Source organism: Monodon monoceros, unplaced genomic scaffold (genome assembly GCF_005190385.1).
Source record: "Monodon monoceros isolate NGI ecotype Baffin Bay Population unplaced genomic scaffold, NGI_Narwhal_1 Super_Scaffold_9, whole genome shotgun sequence".
NCBI classification, from domain to species: domain Eukaryota; kingdom Metazoa; phylum Chordata; class Mammalia; order Artiodactyla; family Monodontidae; genus Monodon; species Monodon monoceros.
Genome location: NW_021703786.1, coordinates 9,890,606 through 9,910,240, shown reverse-complemented (window position 1 = coordinate 9,910,240; position 19,635 = coordinate 9,890,606). Strand labels below are relative to the sequence as shown.

The window sequence follows — 19,635 nt, the reverse complement described above, 5'->3', positions numbered from 1 at the left end:
TATGTATTTTCTCTAACCAGAACATGACTGCAGCTAACATGTGCTCTTGGTATTTTTATTCATATATTGAACGGGCTACTGTAGTATGATCTCAAGTTAATCATCTAACCTACTATAGTTTTTATACTATAGTTTTATACTCTTGCAAATGTAAATAATATCCTTCTTTTAAAATTTTTATTATTATTTATTTATTAAATTTCTTTATTTTTTGGCTGCATTGGGTTTTCGTTGCTGGGTGCGGGCTTTCTCTAGTTGCGACGATCGGGGGCTACTCTTCGTTGTGGTGCGCAGGCTTCTCATTGTAGTGGCTTCTCTTGTTGCAGAGCATGGGCTCTAGGCGTGCAGGCTTCAGTCGTTGTGGCACGCAGGCTCAGTAGTTGTGGCCTGTGGGCTCTAGAGCGCAGGCTTAGTAGTTGTGGCGCACGGGTTTAGTTGCTCCACGGCATGTGGGATCTTCCTGGACCAGGGCTCGAACTCGTGTCTCCTGCATTGGCAGGCGGATTCTTAACCCCTGCGCCGCCAGGGAAGTCCCCTAAAATTTTTTTAAAATTGAGGCATAGTTGATTTACAATGTTGTGTTAGTTTCTGGTATACAGCAAAGTGATTCAGTTATATATATTTGTATATATACATATTCTTCTTTTAAGATTCTTTTCCATTATAGTTTATTACAAGATATTGAATATAGTTCCCTGTGCTGTACAGTAGGATCTTGTTGTTTATCTATTTTATATATAGTAATTTGTACCTGCTAATCCGAAACTCCTAATTGTACCCCCACCCTTTCTTCTTTGGTAACCAAAGTTTGTTTTCTATGTCTGTGAGTCTGTTTCTGTTTTGTATATAAGTTCATTCGTATCACTTTTTGAGATTCCACATATAGATGATATCATATGATATTTGTCTTTCTCCATCTGACTTAGTATGATAATCTCTAGGTCCATCCATATTGCTGCAAATGGCATTATTTCATTCTTTTTTATGGCCGAGTAACATTCCATTGTACACACACACACACACACACACACACACACACATATGCCACATCTTCTTTGTCTATTCATCTGTTGATGGACACTTAGGTTGCTTCCATGTCTTGGCTATTGTAAAATAGTGCTGCTATGAGCATGGGGTGCATCTTTCTTTCTGAATTTTAATTTTGTCTGGATATATGCCCAGGAGTGGGATTGCTGGATCATACAGCAACTCTATTTTTAGTTTTTTGAGGAACCTCCATACTGTTTTCCATAGTGTACATGCCAAATCTGGTGTATGGTGTGAGGGAGTGTTCTAACTTCATTGGTTTACCCATGGCTGTCCAACTTGCCCAGTACCACTTGCTGAAGAGACTGTTTTTTCTCCATCGTATATTCTTGCCTCCTTTGTCAAAGATTAATTGATTGGAGGTGTGCAATAATATCCCTCTATATCCTACTTCACAGAGCTATCATGAGGACAAATGAAGTAAACTATAATTTTTTTTTGGAAAATTTCCCTGCAAAAGTGACTAAAATGAGAAGATGTCAAGAGGGCGCCCCATGGCCTCCACTCCACCACTGGCAGGAGGGAGTAAGTGGCTCTAGAATTCTGGGTGTCTACCCCATCACCACCTGCCTTTCCCCCTCTCATGGTACACTCACAGTGTTGCCATCACCGTCTAAGACCATGGGGACTTTTATCCTTGTTGACCTCAGTCACCATAGGAAGCCAAAGACCATCTCTCATCCTCACACTCCTCCAAATAGCATTCAGTTGTCAAACTTTTGAAATCTCTCTGTGGATTCCCCTTCTCCCTCCACTACTCACCCCAACTCCTGAAGCCTTTTGACTGGGCCCTCTGGAAGTCACTGTCATCTGCAAAATTTCCTATATCCTCAATCTCTTTTGGAATGTTCTTTTCTTTTCCCTATATCCTCTTTGGTGATATGTCTATTCATGTCTTTTGCCAATTACTGTTGAATTTGGAGAGTTTTTTACATATTTTGGCTTTGAGTCATTTGTAGGATATATGTTTTGAAAAATTTTTTTTCTGTCCATGGCTTATCTCTTCATCACCTTAATTTAAATGAATTCCAATTAATCACTTTATTTTCAAATGAAAGGATTATTTCCTCATGAATATTTTGCCACAAATTAATAGAGATCCATCTACACATTATTAATTTTCATACTCTTGTGTTTTGGGTTCTCATTTTTCGGATATTGTTATGTGGGGAAGTTGGTGCTTACTGAGCAAGAACTTTGTGTTCTTCAGCAAGATTTATTTCCCTGCGGTCTGTAAATCTTTTGAGGAACTGGACAAATCTCCGAAGTTTACTAGTTGATATAGTTGATCCCTGGGTGGCACAAAGGTTTTACATCTCCTTATAAGAGGATATAATTACCTATCATGTAAAAACACTAACCGTAGCATTTTACCAGGCAGTAGGATTCTTTTGGATAGAATTGAGTGGTTTATGCATGCCTGTTGAGTGTGTGCTGTAAGTAGCATACGGTTGTGTGAGCAGATAAACTATAGGTTATGTACATGTTAACACTTACTTATTGTAAAACTGCCTTGTGTCCAAAGTAGTTTTTTCTAGGCAGATATTGAAAAAACATCTAAATATAATTTTTGTAGTATACCTTTTGGTTAATACATTATTAGTGTTTTTAATGTCTTAATGCTTCCTTTTTTTAAAAAAAAATTATTTATTTATTTATTTTTGGCTGCATCGGGTCTTAGTTGAGGCACACGGGATCTTTCATTGTGGTGTGCGGGCTCTTTACGGTGCGTGGGCTTCTCTCTAGTTGTGGTGTGTGGTCTCTGTAGTTGTGGTGCACAGGCTCAGTAGTTGTGGCGTGTGGGCTGAGTTGCCCCGCGGCATGTGGGATCTTAGTTCCTTGACCAGAGTTTGAACCCGCATCCCCTGCATTGGAAGGCGGACTCTTAACCACTGGACCACCAGGGAAGTCCCTAAACTGCTTGATTTATTCTTGATTTATTCTTGTAGGCTTGCTGAGGGTGTGCCAAGACCTATCAGTGTGTTAATAGGAGGAATCTCATTTAGCACCTAGTTTCCGGCTGATTGGAAGCTAGACCCCCAGGCAGGATCTGTATAGAAATATATACAGTCCTGTGGGTCACATTTGTAATTCCTACTGGCCTCCAGTCCAGGAGATCTGTAGGTGTTCCCTGGGTGGCAGTTACAAAAATTGGGGCCCTAGACACTTGTACAAGCTCCTTTCTGGAAGGTCTTTTAGAGCTGTAGCAAGGTCAAAGAAAAACAGGGATGGGTGTCTCCCTGGGAGCACCTCCTTAGCTCCTGGGTGTGTGGGAAACCTGAGACCTGTCCCTCAGGCTGAAGCTCCAGGCTAAGTAAATAGGCCCCTTTCACAGGAAGACTGGGGTTGAATTTCTTCTGGTTTTCTGTGCAATGCCCTGGGGATGGTGGCCTGCCAAGAACTGTCTTTTCAATTGTTACAGTCCCCTAGAGCTCAGTAATGTCAGCCTCCTTGTCCAACAGAGAGGGCAATCAAGGGGTGGCCCTTGTGTGTATTGCACATGCCTGCTGGCTTTAGCAGGTCAGCTGGAGAGTGTAAGCGGTGAGGCTGGCCCCCCGGCTTTCCAAACACAGTGGGAAAATGTCTTGACCACACATGCCCATGGTTTCAGCAGTGCAGCAGGACAGTGCCTTGCCTTTGTACCCCTACCAGCTTTGGTCTCGGAGTGGGAGAATGCCACACTGCTTATGCTTGTCAGCCTCAGCCAGGGAGTGGCTGAATGTGGCCCCGGAATTTAGCTAGGGAGCAATAGAATGTCAGCAATAGAATGTCTGTTCCTGCTTATCCACTCCAACCAGTAGTGAGGAAGTGCTGCAACCCCCTGAGCTTTCTGGCTTCATCAAGGCAGTGGTTGCCACCACTTTCTCCTGATTGTCTTAGCAAGATTGGAGGGAGGGTGCTGCCTCTGATCTAGCCCAGCTGTGCTAGCAGGGTACCAGGCGAGTGCAGTAATGGCATCCACCAGTGCCTTTCTCTCCAAGGGGAGATTCTGCTGTGCCCTGCCCCTCCAGCAGTTGCTTTTATTTTTACTTATTTTTAATTTATATTTTATTTATTGTTGCTGCACGCGGGCTTTCTCTAGTTTTGGCGAGCAGGGGCTACTCTTCGTTATGGTGTGCAGGCTTCTCGTTGCAGTGGCTTCTCTTGTTGCGGAGCAGGGGCTCTAGGCATGCGGACTTCAGTAGTTGTGGTACATAGGCTCAGTAGTTGTGGTGCACGGGCTCAGCAGTGTGGCTCGTGGGTTCTAGAGCGCAGGCTCAGTAGTTGTGGTGCACGAGCTTAGTTGCTCTGCGGCATGTGGGATCTTCCCAGACCAGGGCTCGAACCCATGTTCCCTGCATTGGCAGGAGGATTCTTAACCACTGCACCACCAGGGAAGCCCTTGATGCGATTTTAAATGGGATTGTCTTCTTGCTTTCTCTTTTTGATAGTTTATTATTAGTGTATGAAAAGCAATAGATCTAAAGAAAATTATTTACTTATTTTGGCTGTGCTGGGTCTTAGTTGCGACATGCTGGATCTTTGTTGCGGCATGCGGACTTCTTAGTTGCGGCATGCGGACCTCTTAGTTGCGGCATGCAGACTCTTAGTTGTGGCATGCATTCAGGATTTAGTTCCCCAACCAGGGATGGAACTTGGGCCCCCTGCATTGGGAGCGAAGAGTCTTACCCACTGGACCACCAGAGAAGTCCCAATAGATTTTTTAAATGTATTAATCTTGTATCCTGCCACTTTACCTAAGTCATTTATTAGTTCTAATAGTGGAGACTTTAGGGTTTTCTATATATGGTATCATGTCATTTCAAATAGTGGCAGTTTTACTCCTTCCCTTCCAAATTTGGATGCCTTTAATTTTTTTTCTTTGTCTGTTTGCCGTGGCTAGGACTTCCAATACTATATTAAACCAAAGCGGCAAGAATGGGCATCATTGTCTTGTTCCTGATGTTAGAGGAAAAACTTTCAGCTTGTCACCATTGAGCATGATGTTAGCTGTGGGTTTGTCATAAATGGGCTTTATTATGTTCAGATATGTTCCCTCTATACCCACTTTGATGAAAGTTTTTGTCATGAACGAATGTTGAATTTTGTCAAATGCTGCATCCCATAGGTATTAGAAAGCTATGTTTCCATGTTCATTTGTCTTGAAGTATTTTCTGATCTCCTTTTCAATTTCTTCATTGACCCATTGGTTTTTTAGTAGCATATTGTTTCATTTTTCCCATTTTTCTTCCTGTAATTGCTTTCTAGTTTTATACCATTGTGGTTGGAAGAAATGCTTGATACAACTCCTATTCTCTGAAATTTATTGAGAGTTATTTTTGGCCTAACATATGATCTATTCTGGAGAACATACCATGTGTACTTGATAAGAATGTGTATTCTGATCTTTTGGGATGGAATGTCCTGTAGATATCTATTAAGATTAACCGGTCTAATGCGTCATTTAAGACCATTGTTTCCTTCTTGATTTTCTGTATGGATGCTTTGTCCATTGATGTAAGTGAGGCATTAAAGTCCCCTACTATTAATATATTATTGCCAGTTTCTCCCTTTATGTCTGTTAATATTTGCTTTATATATTTAGGTGCTTCTGTATTAGGTGCATATATGTTGATGAGTATTATATCCTCTTCTTGTATCAATCACTTTATCATTAAATAACGTCCTCTTTGTCATTTGTTATAGACTTTGTTATTAAGTCTATTTTGTCTGATATGAGTATTGCTCCCCCCCACATTTGCAAGAAATTTCTTTTTACGTCTCTTTGCTTTCAGTTTGTGTGTGTGTCTTTAGCTCTTTTAAGCAGAATATAGATGGGTCTTGGTATTTTTTAATCCGGTCATCCTCCTTGTGTCTTTTGATTGAAGCATTTATTCCATTGACATTTAAAGTGATGTTTAAAAAAATTTATTTATTTTATTTTTGGCTGCATTGGGTCTTCGTTGCTGCGCACGGGCTTTCTCTAGCTGCAGCGAGTGGGGGCTACTCTTCATTGCAGTGCGCGGGCTTCTCATTGTGGTGGCTTCTCTTGTTGCAGACCATGGGCTCTAGGTGCTCGGGCTTCAGTAGTTGTGGCACGTGGGCTCAGTAGTTGTGGCTTGCAGGCTCTAGAGCACAGGCTCAGTAGTTATGGCACACAGGCTTAGTTGTTCCACAGCATGTTGGATCTTCCTGGACCAGGACTCAAACTCATATCCCCTGCATTGGCAGGTGTATTCTTAACCATTGTGCCACCAGGGAAGACCCAGTGATTTTTTGATTTGTATGTACTTATTGCCATTTTGTTCCCTGTATTCTGGTTGTTTCTGTAGTTCTTCTCTGTACTTTTCCTCTTCTTTTAGTTTCTTCCCTATGGTTTGATGATTTTTTTTTTTTTTTTTAGTGGTATGCTTGTGTTCCTTTCTCTCTACTTTTTTTTTTTTTGCGGTATGCGGGCCTCTCACTGCTGTGGCCTTTCCTGTTGTGGAGCACAGGCCCCGGATGCGCAGGCTCAGCAGCCATGGCTCACGGGCTCAGCCGCTCCGTGGCATGCGGGATCCTCCTCAACCGGGGCACGAACCTGCGTCCCCTGCATCGGCAGGTGGACTCTGAACCACTGCGCCACCAGGGAAGCCCTCTCTCTACTTTTTTGTGTATTTATTGTACGTTTTTGATTTGTTATTACTATTGGGTTCATATATGTTGATCTTTAATTGTATCTCCTGTTTTAAACTGGTAATCGTTTAAGTTCTAACACATTCTAAAAGATCTGTATTTTAACTCCTCTCCCCCACACTTTGTGTTTTTGATATCATATTTTACATCTTCATGTTTATCCCATTATCCTTTTTATTCTAATGCATATTAGAATGCATATTCCAACTTGTTTTTGCCAAAAACATAAAACCCCAGAATGGTGAAATGAGTAGGACAATAAACTCCTGTATAGCTTTGCCCTAGACTAATTACTAATATTTAGGTCACATTTTAGCCCACTTCTATTCTTATCACTCTAATCAACCACTATTAATGTCATGCACACAGTTTATTTCCTTTGCCACTGAACAACTTTCTTATTTGCTTCAATTTTTTAATGCAGGTGTAATTTGCAGTGGAGAAATGCAGAGATTTACCTGTTACAGTTTTGGGTTTTGACAAATACATACACTTATGTAACCCATACCTCCTTAAAGATTATTTCTGTTACCCCAGAACGTTCTCACATGCCCTTTCCCAGTCATCCTTACCCCCTCGGAAGCATATACTGTTCCAACTTCTTTCACTTCAGAGGAGTAGGCTTCCCTGTTCTTGACGATGTTACGTGTATCAGTGTATCTTTCCCTTTTATTGCTGAGTAGTGTTCCATTTTATGAATATATTTAATTATCCATTTTCCTGTTGGGTTGAATATATATTTTTGAGCTATTATGAATAAAGCTGTTGTGAACTTTGTAATACAAGTTATGTGTCATGGAGTTTGAGTCACCATTTGGGTGAGCTGAGACAGATAGTCAATCGAATGTGTATAATATGAGGCTCTGTTAAGTGATTTAAAGAAAAACAAAGGAGCGGAAGCATGATAGAGGGTGATCTTTCTGATTGGAAAATATTTTAGCAATGACCTAAAAAAAGTATGTAAGAGAACTATGGAGATAACTAGGGTATAACTTGATAATTCCAAGGAGATAGCAGAAAATGGAGTGTTTCTGAGGCAGGAGTGTGCTTGGCATATTCCAATGTGGGTGAGCAGGGTAGAGGGCTAGGTCAGAGAGATATTGATACCATGGTAGAAGAGCAAGAAAGGAGTTAAGGACATGAACAGTGTTTTTTTCTTACGAGGAAAGTAAATGAATGGATTCACAATACGACGGTTGCCAGCAACAATAATAACTGCATAAAGTTTATTGAGTTCTTACATGTTGCAGCACCTTGTTTAGTACAATCCATATCTTATATTTTTTAAACTTCACAACAATACTATGTGAGGTATTGGTACTTATCTCCACTTTACAGATGAGAGAATTAAAGCACTAAGGAATTAGACACATTAGCCTTTATCAGTACATTTATTTATTTTCCACCAGAGTTCTTCTTGGTCATAACTTTCTGACAGTAGATTTTTCAGTGAGCCAGGGTAACAGAGGAACAGATTCTGGGCTGTCTTTCTGGTTCGCACGTGGTTTAGTACCACAATAACTTGGGAGAATTATTTAGCCTCTCAAAGTCTCATTTTACTCCTTTGTCAAATATATGATTTGTACTTTGTGTTTGTTAAGGTCTGGTGAGTCAAATCTGTGAAAGAGCACAAGAGGCCTGATCCTTGAAGAGAAATAATGTGATGCCACTAAATATTAAGGGATACCTCACATGCTGAACATTTTAACTTATGGAGGAAGATAATAAAGCAAGCAATAACTTAAAAATGGTGTGTTTGACATTTTAAACTTTCTGAAGTCACGGTGGAGTCTAAAATGTATACTCATGTTTTGGATACTTGAGGCAGATGCAAAGATTTACTTGATGTTCATGGTTTTTTTTTTTTTTTTTTTTTTTTTGCTGCGTTGGGTCTTTGTTGCTGCATGCAGGCTTTTCTACTACAGACTCAGTAGTTGTGGCGCACAGGCTTAGTTGCTCCGTGGCGTGTGGGATTTTCCCAGAGCAGGGCTCGAACCCGTGTTCCTTGCATTGGCAGGCGGGTTCTTAACCAGTGCGCCACCTGGTGATCATGTTTTGATAAAACTGTTCAAGGCAATAAGATTTCTGTCCTGTTTTTCTTGCGGTTGGTTGATGGCACCCGCAGCCTATGTGTCTGTTTTCCCATTTCTCTCTCTTCATCTCATCTTCCACTTTATCTCTGTCTTCTTTGTCCTAAAAAAAATGCCTCACATTTTTCTCTGTTTAGGTGAGAAATAAACCTGAAGAGTATTCAGTTCATAATGGTGATTGTTTTGTAGCACAAAATAGAACATTGCGTAATAAAATAGAACTTTTTAGTGGGAAAATATCCACACAGAATCTAAAATTACACACAATAAAATGTATTGACTACAAACTAATGGTGGAATCATACTTTCTAGCTAAAATTTAGATCTGCAAATATGACTATAACTTGAAGCTCACATTGAGAGAATCTATGGTGAAAATGGGTTTGGACAACCTTATTGAATTAAATATTTTCTAAAAGAATTATTTCAATAAAATAACAAATGGAATGGAAGACTTGGAAACAGTTTAACTGATAAAATGAATTAAATTGTTCAATGGAATCTTTCTGCAGAAGGCACTCTCAGTTAAAATTAGTACCTACTTAATACACTTTTGTGTAAAATCTCTGTTTTCCAGTCATCCTCAACATCAAAAGAGTAGAGCTGGAATATCTTATTATCAGTTGGATGTTTATTTGCCTCTGGATATGATTTTGGATCCATACAGGAGTGGTTTCTATTTGATATCTTGAAATCCTTAAGGCTGATCCATGAACTTAAACTCTTTAGTTAATGAGTTTACAATAGTGTGTATGATGGGGGGTGTTATTCAACATTTTCTGACATGCAAACTGTCTTGAATTTTGTTGAGGGGGAGAGGAGTTGGTGACTTGGTGGGCAAGCACATTTTCATTACTTTAATTGTGCGATTTATTAGGATTTTAAGCTTTTTATAAATGTTTTAGTGTTACAGGACAGAATTAAAAGGATTTAGAATAAAAGGAGTTTAACAAAAGGACTTTGCAACAGGATTGCAATAGTTTTTATATTTGATGGATTTAGCTAACGGCTTTTCATTTCAATCATCATGCTACATTCTGTTAAATGCTGTAGAACAGGTGTGTGTAACGTCATTCTCTCTATTGTACATGCAAATAAACACAATTTTATGTATAAAAAGTTAATCCTCTACAATTTGGAGGATTACATTATGGGAGGGTGATGACTCCGTTAGGCATCTTGGAGAGTACATGCTATTTGTATTGCAAGAAAAATCAGGTTAATAGCTACGGTGTTCATGAGATTATAGAATTTTTATACCAACACTTTAAAAAATTGTATTTATTCAAACCATCCACAAAGAAATTATTTAAGGCAGAGTTAAGGTTTTGTTACATGGTTTTCCAACTTTGAAAAAGTTTAATATAGAGTGTGCCTCAAAGATATTTGAAGGATTTGTTATGGTTTGTTTGCTTACTGAAGATTCTTTTCTATTTACAAGGTTTTGGTAGTACAGTGGGGGCTTTTGGCTTTATGTTGTTCTTAAGTGAGGGCATTATTTTGTAGTTTAAATTTTTTGCTTGGTTACCTTTTCTGAATATCCATGACGCTTATCTTTAGTAAGCGTCAGGTGACTGACCTAGAGAACAGATTCAGTAGGACTGTTGTAACCCAGTAGGTCAGCGGAAACCAATGGAATTCTTCAATTCAGGTTTGAGAAACACAAAAACAATCAAACCATTCTTGCCAGTATTATTTGCTTTTTAAAGACATGATGTATCATTCATCAGAATATCAAATTGGTATGTATAATACAGGTACAAACCATAAAGACCTTGTCAGAACACCAGGATGCAGAGGGAAAATAGGTATTGTTAAAGGTGAAGGTGAAATATGGAGGAGTGAAGAATTGGCCTTGTATAGCTGAAGTTCAATTATAATTAATTTGGAAAATAAATGTTATGGGCTTTGGACCAGTTAATTTTTAACTTGTGCTTCGCTCGAAAGTCATATTGTTAATTGTGAAATCTGATTTATTTGTTTAGCAGGGGTAAGAGCACACAATCCGTAGTAAATTAATGTTTGGTGAAGATGTAGTCACTGATCTTTATAAGCTTCTCAAAATTTAAATTAGTTATGGAGAACTTTATTCATCAACACTGTTTATAGTTTTGGATCCTTTTTTTTTTTAATAGTTTTGATCTTTTTAAGGTGTGATAATACAGTCTGTTATTGGATCATAGAACTTGTCTTAACCTATTTAGTATAATTATTATCACAATTTAAAAGTATATTATGTCAGATCACAATCTAAATGTGTAACCATTAACTTGTCCTCCTCTGGATTAAACTTCATTATTTTTGGAGGGATCCATTAACGAGGATTATTAACATTAACATTACAGTTGCTGTTTACCATCTAGCAAAGAAATGATACATTATTAAAAGAGAGCTGAAGTCCCCTGGCTACCTCTCCCAAATATGGTCTTCATCCTAAACCCCTAAGAGGACTATTCCTATCCTGAAATTGGTGTTTATGTGTTTAGCACTTAAGATAACTAAATATCTGTCTATACATCTAACTACACACACTCATGTGGGCACACACTTGTTCAAGCACACAACTTGTACCTTTTTCAAAATTGTGGTAAAAATCACATAACATAAGCCGTCGTTAGGGCTTCCCTGGTGACGCAGTGGTTAAGAGTCCGCTTGCCAATGCAGGGGACATGGGTTCGAGCTCTGGTCTGGGAAGATTCCACGTGCTGTGGAGCAGCTAAGCCCGTGCGCCACAACTACTGAGCCTGCGCTCTAGAGCCCGTGAGCCACAATTAGTGAAGCCTGTGTGCTTGGAGCCTGTGCTCTGCAACAGGAGAAGCCACCACAGTAAGAAGCCCGCACACCGCAACTAAAGAAAGCCTGCATGCAGCAGCAAAGACCCAAGGCAGCCAAACATAAAGAAAAAAAAAATTACCATCTTTAAATCTTTACAAACTTTTTTTTTCCTGCCCAGCCGTGCCGCGCAGCATGCGAGATCTTAGTTCCCTGACCAGGGATTGAACCCGTGTCCCGTGGTCCCATGAAGTGGAAGCACAGAGCCCTAACCATTGGACTGCCAGGGAATTCCCGGCAAACTTTTAATTGTACCGCTTGGCAGTGTTAAGTGCATTCAAAGAACTCTGTACCCATTGAACACCAGCTCTCCATTTCTCTCTCCATCACTAGTCCCTGGTAATCACATTTTTCTTTCTGTTTCTAGGAATTGGACTACTTTAGATTCCCCATACAAGTGGAATAATAGAGTATTTGTCTTTTCATGAATAGTGTATTTCATTTAGCATAATGTCCTCAAGATTCATCTGTGTGTAGCATGTGACAGAATTTCCTTTTTAATATATACATTTTCTTTATCCAGTCATCATTTGATGGACATTTGTGTTGCTGCCACCTTTTGCTATTGTGCATGATTCTTTAGTGAACATGGGTGTTCAAGAGCTTGCTACGTCTTTTTAAAATTAATATTTTAAGAGCATTTTTTTTTTTTTTTGCGGTACGCGGGCCTCTCACTGTTGTGGCCTCTCCCGTTGCGGAGCGCAGGCTCAGCGGCCATGGCCCACGGGCCCAGCCGCTCCGCGGCATGTGGGATCTTCCTGGACTGGGGCACGAACCCATGTCCCCTGCATTGACAGGCGGACTCTCAACCACTGTGCCACCAGGGAAGCCCTAAGAGCATTTTTTAGATACCAGAATTGAGCAGAAAGTACAGAGTTGCTGTATATCTCCTGACCCCTCACATCTCACAACTTCCCCCACTATTCATACCCTGCACCACAGAGGTACCCACACTGACATCATTATCACCCCAAGTCCATAATTCTCATTAGGGTTCCCTATTGGTGTTGTACATTCAGTAGGTTTTGACAAATGCATAAGGACATGTATCCACCATTGTAGTGTCTGAACAGAATAGTTTTCCTGCCCTAAGCATCCTCTGTGCTCTACTTACTCATGCCTCCCTCCTTCTTAACCTCTGAAGACCACTCATCTTTTTTTTTTTGCAGTACGCGGGCCTCTCACTGTTGTGGCCTCTTCCGTTGCGGAGCACAGGCTCCGGACGCGCAGGCTCAGCGGCCATGGCTCACGGGACCAGCCGCTCTGCGGCATGTGGGATCTTCCCGGACTGGGGCATGAACCCATGTCCCCTGCATCGGCAGGCGGACTCTCAACCACTGCACCACCAGGGAAGCCCACCACTCATCTTTTTACTGTCTCAGTATTTTTACTGTCTTTTGCCTTTTCCAGAGCCATTCAGTATGTATTTAAGTTTCTGCCATGTTTTTTCATGGCTTGATAGCTCATTTCATTTTAGTCCTGAGTCATATTCCGTTGTCTGGAGGTACCACAGTTTATTTATCCACTCATCTACTGAAGTGCATCTTGATTGCTTCCAAGTTTTGGCAACTGGGAACAAAGCTGATATAAATGTCCATGTGCAGGTTTTTGTGTAAACAAAGTTTTCAACTCCTTTGGGTAAATACCAAAGAGCATGATTGCTGGATCTTGTAGTAAGAGCATGTTTAGTTTAGTAAGAAACTGCCACACTGTCTTACGATGTGGCTGTACCGTTTTGCATTCCCTCTAGCAATGATTGAGAGTTCTTGTTGGTCTGCATCCTTGTCAGCATCCGGTGTTGTCGTTGTTTTTACATTTTGGCTGGTCTAGTATGTGTGGAGTGGTATCTTATTGTTGTTTTGATTTGAATTTCCCTGATGACCTGTGATGTGGAGCATCTTTTCATATGCTTATTGGCCATCTGTATATTTACTTTGGTTAAGTGTCTGTTCAGATCTTTTTCTCAGTTTTAAATTGGGCTGTTCGTATTCTTACTGTTTAGTTTTAAAAGTACTTTGTTATATTTGGGATAACACTCCTTTATCAGATGTGTCTTTTGCAAGTATTTCTCCAAGTCTGTGGCTTTTCGTCTCACTCTTGACATATGTACCTTTTTAAAGAGCATAAATTACATAATATTAAAAGAAAATATTTATCCTCTTTATTCTACCTTCCATTTAAAAATAACCTGCCTTCTGAGATATTACATATTTACCAGAAAGTTGCAAAAATACTACAGACAGGTCTTATGCACCCTCTGCCCAGCTGGTTACATCTTATATACAATATAAAAACCAGGAAACTGATGACATTGGTGGGATGTGTGCACATAGTTCCATGTCATTTTATCACATGTGTACATTCATGTAACCACTACCATAATCAAGATACAGATCTATTTCATCACTACAGTAATCTCCCTGACACCATCTCCGTCCACCATCCCTAACCTTTGGGAATTTATCAGTCTGTTTTCCATCTCTGTACTAATTTTGTCATTTCAAGAGTATTACATAAGTGGATTTACACAGTATTGCTTTTTCACTTAGCACAAGCTTGTTGAGGTGTATCCAAGTTGTTTAGTGTATCAATAGTTAGTTCCTTCTTACTACTGATTAATATTTCATGGTGTGGAGGTAAAATTCATCTGCTGAAGGACATCAGGGATGATTTCACTTATTTTGCTGTTTAAAATAAATCTACTATGAAATTTGTGTACAAGTTTGTGTGGGTGTAGTTTTTATTTTTCTGGGATAAATGCCCAGTAGTATGATTGCTGGGATATATGGTAAGTGTATGTTTAGGTTTTTTGTTTCTGCTCTTTTAAAGAAAATGCCACACTCTTTTCTAAAGGGGCTGTACTATTTTATATTTCCACCAGGAATGTGTGAAAGATCTAAGTTCTCTGCATTTTTGTCAGCATTTGCTTTTTACATTTCCCTGGTAGCTAATGTTGTTGAAAATCTTTTCATTTGCATATCTGCTTTCCATATCTTATTTTCAGTGAAATATCTCATGTCTTTTGCCCATTTAAAGTTGGATTTTTGTTTTTTAGTTTTGAGTATGTTGAGATTATTTCATATATTCTAGATGGGTCCTTTGTCAAATATGTGTTTTACAAGTATTTTTTCCAATGTGTAGCTTGTTTTTAATTTTAATTATAGCCAACTTATTGCTTTTTTCGGTCTCATGGATCATATTTTCTGTGTCATGTCTGAGACCTCTTCACCAAACCCTAGGTCCTACAATTTTCTTTTGTTTTCTTCTAAAAGTTATATAGTCTTACATTTTAATCTCTGATCCATGTTGAGTTAATTTTAGGTAAGGTGTTTTATTTCCAGTTTTATTCTTTTCCTATGGGTATGCAGCTGCCTCAGGACCATTTGTTGAAATGGTTAAACGGCCTTATTCCACTTAATTGCCTTTACACCTCTTTCAAAAATCAGTTGACCATATTTGTTTGGGTCTGTTTCTGGACTGTCTTCTGTTCCATTAATCTGTGCATCTTCTGTCAGCTTTATATATCCGTTTACTTAGATTGTCTTTCATTTCCTGCATCAGCATTTTGTAGTTTTCAGTCTCTAAGTCCTGTATATATATTTTAGATTTATACCTGAGTATTTAATGTTCTTTTGAGAAGTTATTAATGGTATTGTATTTTTAATCTGGAATTCTGGAATTCTGTGTGCTTGTTGCTAGTATATAGAAATACGGTTGATATTTTGTATGTTGATCTTGACTCTGGTGACCTTGCTGAGCTAACTCACTAGCTCTAAAAGTTTTTGCTGTTGTTGATTCCTTGGGATTTTCAATGTATCAATCATGTTATCTGAAAATAGGGAGTTTTATTTCTTCCTTTCTTATCTGTATGACTTTTCCCCCCTTTCTCTTCTGCTTTGTTGCCTTGTCTAGAACTTCCAGTACTATGCTGAATAGCAGTGGTGAGAGTAGAGTCCTTACCTCGTTCTTGCAAGATTCTTGTTTGTCCTTGTTTGTTCTGTGAAAAATTTTGAAACATTTCATGGATTCTTTCCTCCTCTGTTTTTCTCTTTTCTCTCTTTTTGGAATTCCTACCTACGTACTGGAACTTTGAGGCTGTCCTTTAACATTTCTCTTGTGTATGTGTTTGTGTGTGTGTATAAATTAATGCTGTTTTTCTTTTTTTTTTTTTTCGGTGTTTTTGCTGTGTTCTCTAGGAAACTTTCTCTGATGCTTGTGTTGAGTTTTAAAATAATATCTACCTTGTTTTTAACTTCCCAGAGCTCTTTTATTTTCTAAACGTCAGTTTTTCATCGCATTCTTATATTGCTTCATGCCTGAAATATCTTCTCATATTTTTAAAATTATTAATGATAGTTTCAAAATTTTTGATACTTTCTTCCTGTACAGAGTTAACCACTTTTCGAGGTGCTTGTACCTGTTTGTAAGCAGCAAACTAAAAAGCTGATTGCAAGCAATGTGTATGTGTTTGCCAACCTCTAACTTTATTGAGGGTGCTTTGGTTGTGCTGTTTCTTGGAGCTCTCTGGTTGACAATGTCTTTCAGTCTTTCTTCACAGACTGACTGATTTAATTTTTTTTCTAATACATTGCTATTCATTTTACTAGTCTTTTCTCAGGATTTTGCATTGTTGTGTGTTGAGAATGGCCTGAAATTTTGAAGTTTTTAAAGTTTCTGTTGTGACCTTTATTTAGTTTTGAAATCAAGGTTATACAACTCTTAGATAATTAGTTGGTGGAATTGGGGGTGGTTTTCTGATTTCATGGTGAATGTGTATAAGATTGACGTTGCTAATTTTTAAAAAAGGTTTTTAAATGTTGGTTCAATTTTGAAAATAGTTATAAGTTTATTTATAGCTCTTCTAGTTTTTGTTCAGTCAACTGTATAAATATATCAATTTAAATGAATGTTTTGCTATCTCTTTAGCTGTAAATGTTTTGAGATAATGAAAATAATGGGAAATATACAAGAATACTTCTCAAAGTTTTATTTTACATTTTATTTCATGTTCCTTATCAGGTGCTCAAAAGTGTGACAACTTTGCTGAAAAAAGGCCCCTCCTTGGTGTTTGTAAGAGCACTGGATCTTCTGGGTAAGGAATTAAAAAAAATTTCTTTGAACCACTGTTAAAATTTTGTATTATTTCAGAGGGGGAACTTTGATGTCTTCAAATCTTTGTTTACCATAAGAGTATGCTCTTACAAGACAGATGGGAAAGGAAATAAAGACATATTTAGGGTTTTTGTCACTCAGTCCTTGGGATTTTTCTGCTCACTGTTTTCTCAAATGTAGGGTGATAGCAAAACATGAAAGCAAGCCAGCAGTACCTCAGACTTCAGTCTTGAAATAAAAGATTAGCATCGTTAAGAAAAATGTGTTTCAGTTTATGTGTTTATTTAGTATTTATAGTGGCCTTCTACAGTGGATTAGAACTTACTATTAGGTCGTCGTCGTCGTCGTCATCATCATCGTCGTCATCGTCACCACCACCACCATTAACATTTACTGTTGTTGTAGCTAGCATGTGCCTGACACTGTTCTAAAGGCATTCCATGAATTTTCTCTTTCATTTCTTTCAGCAATACTATGAAATAGATACTGTTCTTAGTCCCATTTTGCAGTTTAGAAACACTCAGGCGCTGAATTCACACAGTGGAGCTGTGGATTCAAACCCAAGCAGGCATTCTCTTAATTCCATGCTGATTACATTTGTGACCATGAGAGGACTATGGACAAAGATGATTAATGGTTATTACTCAGGAAGTCAGATTTTCCCCTGCTTTCTCTATATAGTAAATGAGAATATGTGCTTTTTAATGGCTTACGGTGATTTAGTTACCAGGTTTGTCGTGACCTTTTCACTATGTAATTCCAATTCAACCGCTGGTAAAATTGCAATGGCCTATACAAACCATGTAATTGAAAGTTACTGGGTAGGCAGTCCAGGGCTAGTGAAGTGTTTCTGTGATATGTCATTAATGACCTAGGTTCTTTCCATTTCTAGTTTTGACATCTTTTAGGATCTGACCCCTTCCCCTAATGATCTCAAGAAGGCTACTGTCTTTTCAGTTAGTGCCTCTCCTCCACTTGAACTCCTAGCTACAAGGTAAGCAGGGATATGATTATGGTTTTGTTAGTAAGGTAGAGGATCAAGATGAATATTAGGCTTGGCAACCAGTAGTCCCTGCTTTGTACTTTCAGCTGATAGTGTACACTCTAGGTCATGGATGCAGTGCAGAAGGGAAGAATGTGCTAGTGGTGTTACATGATTAGGTCTTGGAATCTTAATCGTTGCTTTCTGGGGAAATGGTTGGGCTACATACATGCATTACAAGGCAGTTTCCTTCCGGTGTAAATTTTTGGGTTGAAGTGGGCAAAAATTTACTTTGTGCTCATCACTCTGCCAGGTATGGGATGAGGATACAAAGCATGAAAACCAAATTCCGTGTCCCAAAGACTTAAGGATGTTGCTGAAAACAAAAACATAGCACACAGAAAATGATTCTGATATAATGATGTGTAATAGTAATTCAAAGAAGGTAGAGATCAGTGTGCATGGATTAATGGGAGATGGCCTCATGAGGAAGGCACAGCTTATGCTGGATCTAAAGGAATAAGAAAGTTTGGCAGTACATGAAGAAGACTAAGGACTTCCAAAGTACGTTATAAAGCTATAAAAGGGGAACAGACACTGGTATAAATATACTTAGGAAAGATGGAGGTTTGTGACTTAGAATGAAGTCCATCTGCAAAACAGGTAATAACAACCATTTCAGTGCTCTAGAACTCAACCAAAGGCTTCCAACAATGTGGAAAGTGTTTATGTTTGAGAAACCGGTAAATATTAAGCCATAACAGTGGCAATCTGTCACATTCATGCCCGGAAGCTGCTCCCATCACACTCCACCCTTTCCCCTTCCAACTTGCTTGATTTTCCAGGGTGTGCAATGTCATGATGATGCCCAGAAGCATTGTCCCTGGAAGTTATGGTCTTGGGGTCATGAGAGTTGTGCAGGCCCATGGCTCTTTTAGCCTAAAGTCATGGTTAGCTGAGGCTTCATGTAGGGGCAGAGGAGCCATGAAAGCATCCAGGGAAAGCTAAAATCTGGAAGACTTGAAAATGTCTGCCTGTTGAACGTGTTCCTCTACCCACACATAGATCCTTTTGGAAAGGATGACAACCTTTATTGACTTAGGGTGTTTGAGCAAATTCTCTGTCGAATCTTTGGCTAAATCACTAAGCTACTTAGACACAGGGGCAACCCCCAGGCAAGCAGGCTTTAAAATGAAAACAAGAATTAAAGAAAAGTAAAACTCAGCAGAGGCATTAGTAACTGCACATTGTGGAGGAAGAGAGATTTCCAGAATTCTTATACTATTTTATATAACATGTCTAGTTTTCAACATAAAATTATGATACATACCGAGAAATAGGAAAGTGTGATATACTGAGAAAAGTAGGTGATAGAAAGTGTTCCTGATTGTTTCCAATGTTAAAATTTGTAGACAGGGCCTTTAAAGCCGTTATTCTACATATGTTCTAAGAACTAAATGAACCGTTTCTGGAATGATAGGAAAGTATGATAACAGTGACTGAACAAATAGAGAATCTCAATAAGAAATTAGAAATTGTAGAAAAACCAAATGGAAATTCTGGAGTTGAAGAGAAAAAAGGTGAAATAAACTCTCTGGAAGAACGCAACACCATATTCAAGTCAGCACAAGTATCAGGGAACTGGTGTGTTGACAAGTGAGCTGAAAGGGAATGGGAACCAAGCAGAAGAGGGGAAACACCTGTGGTGAAAGAAAACCTTGTTGATTTCACTCTTCCTGGTGTTTAGGTCCCTGTAATTCAGGCGCACCCAGTCCTGTTGAAGCCCCACAAAAAGATGTGTTTACGGAAGGTGCTCAGCTACCTACTGAGTTTGGTTTGCAGGTTTTGAAAGATTTTCCATTCCTTAGCAACCCTGCTTAACTGTATGATTAAGGAGATTGTTTTTATTTTTACAGG

General features: G+C 39.0%; 1 protein-coding gene across 8 annotated transcripts in view; it reads left to right on the top strand.

Moving 5' to 3' along the window:
- Positions 1-19,635, top strand: part of BCAS3 (BCAS3 microtubule associated cell migration factor) — a 578,108-nt gene that overhangs the window by 69,714 nt on the left and 488,759 nt on the right. For all 8 annotated transcript variants that reach the window (XM_029211565.1, XM_029211568.1, XM_029211573.1 and 5 more), the window contains one exon: positions 16,644-16,716. In XM_029211565.1, coding sequence (XP_029067398.1) covers positions 16,644-16,716 — 73 coding nt within the window. The remainder of the gene's footprint in view (positions 1-16,643; positions 16,717-19,635) is intronic.